This window comes from Aegilops tauschii, chromosome 6, assembly GCF_002575655.3.
Source record: "Aegilops tauschii subsp. strangulata cultivar AL8/78 chromosome 6, Aet v6.0, whole genome shotgun sequence".
In the NCBI taxonomy this organism is placed as follows: Eukaryota; Viridiplantae; Streptophyta; class Magnoliopsida; order Poales; family Poaceae; genus Aegilops; species Aegilops tauschii.
This window is the reverse complement of record NC_053040.3, coordinates 283,006,165-283,015,459: the sequence shown is the minus strand read 5'-3', so window position 1 is coordinate 283,015,459 and position 9,295 is coordinate 283,006,165. Positions and strand designations below refer to the sequence as shown.

The 9,295-nt window shown below is 39.4% G+C and overlaps 1 protein-coding gene across 1 annotated transcript; it reads right to left on the bottom strand.

The window, feature by feature from the left end:
• Positions 1–5,221: 5,221 nt before the first annotated feature.
• Positions 5,222–6,706, bottom strand: LOC141026026 (uncharacterized). Its single transcript, XM_073501975.1, has 2 exons — positions 6,360–6,706; positions 5,222–5,639 (listed from the first exon to the last, which is right to left on the bottom strand). The coding sequence occupies exons 1-2, from the start codon at positions 6,704–6,706 to the stop codon at positions 5,222–5,224; spliced, it is 765 nt and encodes a 254-aa protein (XP_073358076.1).
• Positions 6,707–9,295: the final 2,589 nt, after the last annotated feature.

Genomic DNA, 9,295 nt, shown 5'->3' with positions numbered 1-9,295 from the left:
ATGTTTTTCTTCGCTGTTACGAGGTTGCGCACGAACCATACGAAATGGTAATTTTGTTATTTTGCCCGTACCATTTTTGTCTCTTTTTCTTTCTCTCATATGATTATTGTTGTTATTGCAGTAGTTTTAATTCATCTAATCTTTTGTGTTTTCCTAGTCACAAGCCGATGTTTCAAAATAAAGAATGTGATGCCAGTGTTGGTTCTATTGGTAAAGCGTTTGTCCCCACTGGCATGCTCAACTCAGACAGTGCTGACGTTGTTTTATATTCTCTACGTCAGAAGTACCGAGACACTGACAAGTTGATAGTTCCCAGATGGGTGACGGTCAGTATTTTGCTTTGTAGATAGGATGATAACTTGTTTTGCCAATTTTCTAACTGTTGTTGTTCTTTTTGTACAACAGATCAAGATCCATGATGGAAATATTGATTCCAATGTGCTAAATTGGTTCACGAGATCAGGGGCTGATGGTTTTGACCAAGTAGGTGAACTTATACTTTTTGTACTCATGAACTAGAACTGTCATGTTTTCTTGCAATTTTGGGGGGTGGGGGAATGAACTTGAGTAGCCTGCTTTTACCCCTGCCCTATGAATGATGTGTGCTTCTTTTTTTAAAGCTGAACTTATTGTCGCAAGGAAATTGAACTGATATGTTTGTTGCAATATAAACTTGAGTAGCATTTATTTTTTGTAGTGGGTTGCTTACTCAATTAGAACTTATGATTATCTGATTTTTGTTTGTACTTCTGAATTCCAATTTCCCTCTATTATTTAATTGTTTGGAGGCTGATTTTTTTGTTTCATTATGATTTGTTAAATTCATTTTTCCTCTGTGACTTTTTTGTCAGCTTCTTTTCCCTACTTTTGATCCGCCGTCATTTGCGGCTACCAGGAAGCCTAGCGAAGAATCTGGGCATTGGTGCTTGATTGTTCTGAATTTGAGGTTCCATCGTTTCGAGTGTCTTGATTCACTGCGCGATGAAACCTGGAGTGATGCAGTTAGATTCTTAAGGAATATGACAGATAACATAAAGAATCTTTGGAGGGAGTCCAGCGTAGATAGGGCCAAACCGTTATCGCTGGTGCATATTGATGGTTTCTCTTGCGAGTTTGTGCGGGTGCCGCAGCAGAAAAAACGTGAGTATCCGTTTTTAACGATTTTTCGTTAGTTGTTTTTGTTGCTCGGAGGGTGGTGTTCCTGTATTTTCGTATTTGTGATGCACCCTTTTGTTTTTTCTTTTGTTAACAGACATGATTGTGGATTCTTTATGCTACAAAGCTGCAAGACCTATCATTGCCGGGAGGATGGTGTGATTGAAATGTTGGATTACAGCCATGAAGACATTCTTGACATTAGGAAGACTTTTCTGTATACCTGCGCAACTAGCGATGTGTTTGATGTTGACTCCCGTGGTTTTTTTGGCATCGAACCCTGTACGTAATGCATGACCATTTGTAATTTTTTGCAGCTTGTACTTCTTGATTGGTACTGTCATGAATTATGTATTTGAACTTTACCCTTGATGCGGTCTTTTATTTTTTTATTTTTGCAGGTGAGTGGCTGGATCTTGATGAGCATGACTACATGATCTTTGGCAGACAGTTCTCGGAGCTCGAGCGCGTATCTATTGATCTTAGCCAGGGGCGTTCTCCAGAAAAGACAAGATCTGGTGTTATTAAGGGGCGGTTGGGAGCTCTGAAAGGTTCTACGGCTGCTTGTGCAGAGAGCCCCTCTACACCCAAGAATCCCATTGTGGAATTGATAGACAGCGATGATGATGCGTTTGACAAGATTGCTGACATGGGAAGAGTCGCCAGGAGCGCTGCTGCTGCTAAGGGTTTATCCCCACTTGCTGGAATAGTGGCCCGTAGAGCTGGTGGTGCTAGGAAGGATCCTGCTTTGGATTCTAGCAATGTTACAAGCACGAAGCGTGCACCCAGAGCTCCTATAAAGTTTTGCTCCCCTGTGCAGCAGCTTCACCCTCATAAATTCCCTCACCTGGACAAGGCTCGCAAGTTTGTATAATCTGTTGCTTAGCGATGAAGCATGTGAGAAGTATGCCGAGTGAGTATCTCTCATTACGTTTCCTCTTATTTTCCTTTGTTGTTTGTAACTTCTAGTAATATGACCTGAACTGTTACTTTTTATACAACTTGAACTGCTATGAATGCCTTATCTTGCTTCCCCTGCTTTTTGTTCTTGTCTGTGCTGCAGGAATACATTCTCAATGATACCTCAGCCCGATGGTAGCGTAACCAACTTCACTGGGAAACACATCTGGGAAGTTTTTGCACCTGGGCAAATGATGGAGGGCGATGTAATGGACTTCCTCATTGATGATTGGAAGAAAGATCCCGATAGAAATGTTGATTTTGCGTCTGGGAAAAGGGTATTGCTAAGTCCATATTTCATCACGGTAATCAATGAGATCGTTTGTTTCTCTTAAACAAGACTGCCTATTGTTTTACGAGTTTTAATATTTCTTTCTGGGCTTTTTGCAGGTTGTGCTTGACTGTACGTTTTACGGTGATGAAAATAAAGTGTTTAATGTGGAGAGTGCAGCGAGAGATTTCAAGAGCTATGTCAAAGAAAAGGAAGACTTGCTCACTTCCGACCTTGTGAGTTCTACTAGCTGATTTTTGGTTTTATTTGTTTGTTGTCATGCTGGTTTTTTATTTTGAATATTTAATATCTCTTTTTTGGTCATTTGTTTTTAGATCATGATGCCTCTATTCAAGCCTATGGTTTTACCAAAGGATAAGAAAGCGAACCACTTTTCCTGACCTTATCCGAAGAACCATCGTCCTTCAAAGAACACCCATCATAAAGACTGCGAGAAGATTGTGAGTGACATTTATTATCTGTACTGGATTAATTTTTCCGCATCTTTGTTTCTGCTTTTTTGAGACCTGGAAATGTGTGGTTTCTTTTCTTTTTTTACAGATCTCCAGGATGGTCCATGTAATGAAGGCTTTTTATGGTGATGCTCAGTACAATGCGAGCAAGCAGCCCAAATGTGAGCTTTTTTTTAAAGAAACCAACGTTTGTGAAGGTTCCACTTCAAGGGGCGAATGAATGTGGCCATTATACTGTGAAGTATGATCCTATGATGGTGAAAAGATCGTTGGGAACATTCGAGATAATGATGTGGGTTCTAGTTGAGCTTTTCACTTTTCTGTGTTTGGCCGATTGTGTATTCTTCTTTTTAATGTGTCATGATTTTTGATAGTTTGTTTTATTGTTTTGCAGCCTCGTATTTTTGACTGGAATGCCGAGGATCTGTATAGAGTTGTGTTCAACCGGAATAACCAGCTTCTGGTGACGGAGCTTCCTAAGGAGTTTCAGGCTTTGGCTCCTGGTGCGTAGAAGAAATGGTCATCATTTGCGTAGTGAAATGGATAGTTGTGTGATATATGTCTTGAAAGCATTGTAGGCTTTGATTGTAGTGTTTGGATGTCTTGTCAAGTACTATGTAATTACTGGTATATTTTGTGTTGTGTTTAAGTGTGGCACAATGTTTAACAATCTTTTTTTCCATGATGATAGTGTGGTTGAATAGCTGTTTTCACTTGTGTATGTTTCATTGGGAATTCGTTTTGGTTAAGTTCTTTAGTTTGTACTGAAGTCTTGTAAACTAGTTGAACTGAAAACACCTTTTTCGAAGTTCATTACGAGTTGTTGCTGGAAAAGTGAGATTTATTTTATTTTCATCCGTCCCAACCTAGGTTGGACCTTTATAGTTGGTGTACCCTCTTTTCTTGTACTTATAGTATAGTTCTGTTAGTACTGAATTGTAATGTCATTCAGCGTAAGGCTTTTAATATTTGGTGTCACGATAGCACTTGTGGATCTAGCGTGTGTGGAGTGACGCTTCCTTGTTATGTAGAACTGATTTCATATAATGTATTAGAACTGAAGTTTTTTTGGGATTGAAATTATTTACGACCAAGTTGCTACGTGATCTCTAGCCAGATTTTATTCAAGTATAAGAAATTTAGCAAAATTTGAGAGCCAAATTTTTGTTTGAAATTCTTGAATTTTAGTAGTTGAACTTCATAGTAAAATTTAAAGCACTGGTTTAAATTAGCTACATTTAATGGACAGGCGTATAAAGTTCATAATTACTTCACTAGTCAATGTGGGCTGATTCTTCTATTGTTTGTTTTTTGTTAATTTTTTTCCTTGTTTGAACAGTAATCTATTTGGTTGAGTCTTGGCCTTCTTTCTAAGGCATTAATTGGTATCATCATAGCACTTATCGAATAAACTAAGTTGTACTGAGATTTCAATTGTGCTAGTACTTTGGTCATTTTATTTTCTTGTGTTGTTTGAAACTAGTGCCTCACTGGTCAATGTGGGCTGATGCTTCTGTTTTGTTTTCTTGTGATTTTTCTCCTTGGTCGAACTGATATCCTTTTGATTTAGTTTTGGCCTTCTTTTTTCTAGGCTGTGGTTCTTCTCAAGGCAATGTTTTGTATGATCATAGTACTTGCCTTATAGACTAAGTTGTACTGAGATTTCATTTGTACTATTACTATTATTCTTTAGTGTGTCGATGTTTTATGGAATGCGAACTGAAGCTTCCCGTTCCTTTTTATATTTTGTAGAATGAATGTACCATTTGTTCAAGTGTACCAGAACTCTCAGTCCTAGCATGCTAGTGACTAGGAAATACGTACCGATTGTTCTTTGCTTTTCCTATTGCAGTACTCAGACAATTTCTAACTACTATTAGCACGATGCTGTTAGTAGTGAATGTTCTCCTCGGCTGAAACTTAGTCTTTTTAGTGTTCTTCTGAAACTAAAAACTGATTTCTTAGTGTGATAGTACTACCGTAAATGTCTAAGCTGTACTGAGTGTCCAAGTCTACTATTTGCTGTTTTCCTTAGTTAGTCTGCCACTGTTTTTGTTTTTTGTGAAAATTCCATGTGTGATTTTTGTTTCTCCATGACTAGTGCTGCGTGGCAGCCATCAAGTTTCAACTTCAACCTACTTCAAGTTCAAATGACGGATCAACAAAATAGGAAGCTAGCAAACTTGTTGAACGACATAAGCAAATGATGTACATGATAGACATAGGCAAACTTGTTCAAACCCTGACACACATAACATAAGGTAGCTGGTTCAACATAACGAAAGCAAACTACAAATCTGAAACAACAAGATTAAGGACAGGCAGAAGTGCGAGCAATACGAATGCAGACTTTCATGCATCTTCATCCCGCGAAGTTGCAGTGGTAGTAGGGGTCAGCCTCCTGCTCTTTTGAAATATCCCAAACTGTCACGATGTTGTCGATTGTCTTCCATGACTTGTACGTGGCGTACGCATCTATTCCTGCGTACGTGATGATGTTGTTTGGCGGTGGGCTGGTCCCCCACAGTTTGTGGTCTCCCTTGTCCATCTTCTTCTTCATGCCGCTGTAGAATGGGCGGATTACGCCGCCTGCAACATCGGCCAAGGAGTCGTAGTATTTGCTGGTCTTTGGATCTTTCCACTTGCGCTGCATGTCAATGAAGTTGTTGGGGTTGATCTCCAAACCAGACTTGTTCAGCATCCGCTTGTCACCTCCAATGCTGAAACCGACAAATGTGTACAATTTCTCCTCCTGCAGGAAGTCTTTGAGGCGCTTGGGCCTGCAAGGGGGGACACACACATTTAAAGATTAGTCTTCTTTTTTGAAGATTTATTTCTTCTCCTTTTTGGTTTTGAAAGTGATAATCCATGAGGTAGATGCTTATATAGTATAAGTCATGGATGAATGTAGTCCAGAAACTAGTACACAAAGTCCTGAAATTAAATTCAACTACACCATGTTATTTTTCTTTTTTGCTATCTTCAGTGCTTCACCAAATGCTTCACCAAATTAAAGAATCATTTTACCAGATTCAATGATATATGTGCTGCTTGATTCATGTTTAGTTTTCTTTTTTGTTGAATAAAAGACCTATACCAGTGCTTGATACATCTTTGTGCATCAATTCTATATCTAGTTCAAAAATTAATTTGAGAAACATGTGCATCAAGATATGGACCTATACCACTTCACCAAACATCTTTTAATACATCAATTCTATAAACTATACTAGTGCATCAAGATCAGAATCTATGCTAACACATCAAGTTCAGAAATTAATTTGGTGCATCAAGTTCAGAATTCTATAAACATTTTTTCAGATGCTAATCTGGTGAAACAATCCACTTCACAGTTTCAGAAATGCATGTAACTTGAGAAACATGTACTCGTGCATCCACTTCACAAACTATAGTAGTTCATCTAGTTGGGAAACAAGATTAATGAAGTTTTTAGTGAGTAGTACTAGTACAACAGATGAATGAACAGTAGTATGGGTTACCATTTTGTGGCTACTGTGATGTGGTACACCAAGCAGAATTCCTCGACGCACAACTGCAGGACTGCCCCCATCTGTGGAGGTTCATCGTCGCTGGTGTACTCCACATCAACTCCGATGAAGCTCGCATACAAGCCGCCGCCCTTCATCCTGAGCCTGCTCATCACCTCGTCGGCCTTGTCTGGTTTGCTGGTGCAGACGATCTCCAGCGTCTCCTTGCCGTGGAGCTCAACCTCTGTGAGGGTTCTCGTGTAATCGCGCTTCTCGCCGGGGACGTGAACGTCGACGAGGTTGCTGCTCTTGTCTGACGGCTCGCCATGAGGACGCTTGGCGGTCGGTTCCTCTGCCATCGCCTTCCTCCAGTGACTGTGGGCTTGGGAGAGAGAAGTTTTTGGTTTGTGTGCAGTGGAGATTGAAGCGGCAATGGTGGTTCTGTGAATGAGGCAGAGATGGAAGACAATGGGGTATTTTGCAGTGCGTCGACGGGGATGTGTGGGAGGCGGTTCGTCGGGGGCGTTGGTGTGGTGGTCATGGGGGTCCCCGTTTGCAGTCTCTTGTGGCAACCGCTCAGCGGGTGGTGGCCTGGAAGAAGCAACCGTCCAAGTCAAAGGGTTTTTACTGCTGCACTGACTAGTCTTGTCGAGCTGTACTTATGATCTGCTAAATCCCACTTGCACGTCTCAGGGGTGGTGATGATGGCATTTTGCACTGTTTAGGTGACATATGCTTTGTGATGTTTTTCCGTGTGGATGTTAAGTATTGTTTTTCCACTGAAGTCCTATAGACTAGTTTATCTCAAAACATTTTTCAGTGCCCTGGGTTATAGACTAGTTTATAGATTTGTTGCTCAAAACTGGTACTTATTTTATTTTCATCTGTACTAACCTAAGTTAGGCCTTTGTAGTTTTGTATTATCATTTTAGTGCACTTATGGTTTAGTGCTGTGTGAACTGAAATGTAATTTCATACAGTGTGCGGTTTTGAAATTTGGTGTCACAGTGGTGTGAGTGGCCTGACTGATCCTGCTTTTTTAGTACTGATGTCATATGTATGTTTGAACTGACTTTTTTTGTTTTTTTGGGTGGGTTGGGGGATTGAGATTATTTTACGACCAGATCGTTCGTTGAGGTGTGGACAGATTTTATATAAATAAGAAATTTAGCAGAATTGACAAATAAATTCTATTTGAACTTCTTGCATTTTAGTAGTTGAAGTAGTCAGAATTTATATAAATAAGAAATTTAGCATAATTGACAAACATTATATGTTTGAACTTCTTTTATTTTAGTAGTTGAACTTGTCAGAATTTATATAAATAAGCAATTTAGCATAATTGACAAACATTATATGTTTGAACTTTTTGCATTTTAGTAGTTGAACTTGTCAGATTTTATATAAATAAGAAATTTAGCATAATGGACAAACATCATATGTTTGAACTTTTTTCATTTTAGTAGTTGAACTTGAAAGTAATATTTAATTCGGTTTTTTAAATTATGTACATATAACAGATAGACTATTAAGTTCTCTTCTTTTTAGAGGTTCATTGTTTTTGTATCATATTTTCTCCTTTTTTCATCATCCGTGGTGTAGAGCTAAAATTATTTTCATTTATATTTTCGTATTTAAAGTTATTGCCTGCGAACTAGTATTTGAATTTATATATTTTCAGTTTTGAACATTTTTCTTGTAGTTTATATTTCTTTGCCCCGCCCTCTGGTTTGTTTAACTGGGCTTATTGGTGGGGTGTTTGTAAATGATGCAGGCTATTGGGCCGTTTTCCGGCCCAGATAGCTCGTCCGCGCGGCTGTGCAGTGCGGCGTGCGCATGCGCTCTGGGTATAGTCCCACCTCGCTAGTCGAGGGGGCTCCGGACCTGTTTATAAGCGTAGCCGAGGCTCACTGGTCGAACTCCTCTGAATACTCACCTGAGCGCTTATACACGGCGCTCGCTATCTCTCATGACCTGTGGGCCCTGTTCGGCGACCCTGCGTTGTGCGGATTACTAGGGATTCGCCCACGGGCTCGAGTTCAAGTATCTAGCAGTGTCAGGGCCTACCCCTGACCTTGGGCGGTCAATTTTTTCTTTTTTTGTTTGTTTGAATCTAGTACTTGACTCCACCAGTTACTTGGACTGGTACTTTTTGTTCTAGTTCTTGTCAGTTCTGTCTAAGTGTAATCTTTTTCATTTGAGTTTTTTGCCTTCTTTTTTGCGTTTGTTTTTGTGATTATTCTCAAGGGTCTTCTGGTGTCATTTTCAGAACTATGGTACTTGCGTGTAGACTTAGTTGTACTGATAGTCCATTCATAGTAGCGCTTACGGACTGATGCTTCTTTGTACTTTTTATTGTAGTAAGTATGTACTGTCCAATCAAGTGTACTAGTACTGTCATTCTTAATCTGCAAGCGGCCAACATAAGTGTGTGCTGATGCTTCTTAACTTTTTCTGTTTGTAGCACTTGTTAATTTTCTAGCAACTACATATGAATGAGAACACTACATGAAGTACTAAGAATCTTTGCTTCAACTTTTGAAGCGTTGTTAAGCAACTCAAATTGTGCTGATTGTTTTCAATGTTATGTTTTCTATACAATACTGAATCGAAACTAGACATGGAACAACGTTGTGTGATTAGTTGCTTCATAAATAGTACTTTAGAGCAGCCACAAAGTTCCATTCAGAAGCTACTTTTGAATTTGAAATGATGGATTAACAACATACGAAGCTACCAAACTTATAGAATGAGATAAGCAAAACATTGGACTTGATGACATAAGTAAACTTGTTCAACCATGACAAGCACGATATAATCATACTGGTTCAACCCAACAAGAGCAAACTACTAATTTGAAACAACAAGATAAAAGGCAAGCACAAGCGGAAGGAAAACGAAGGCAGGCTCTGATGTATCTTCATCCCATAAAGGTGCAATAGGGGTGG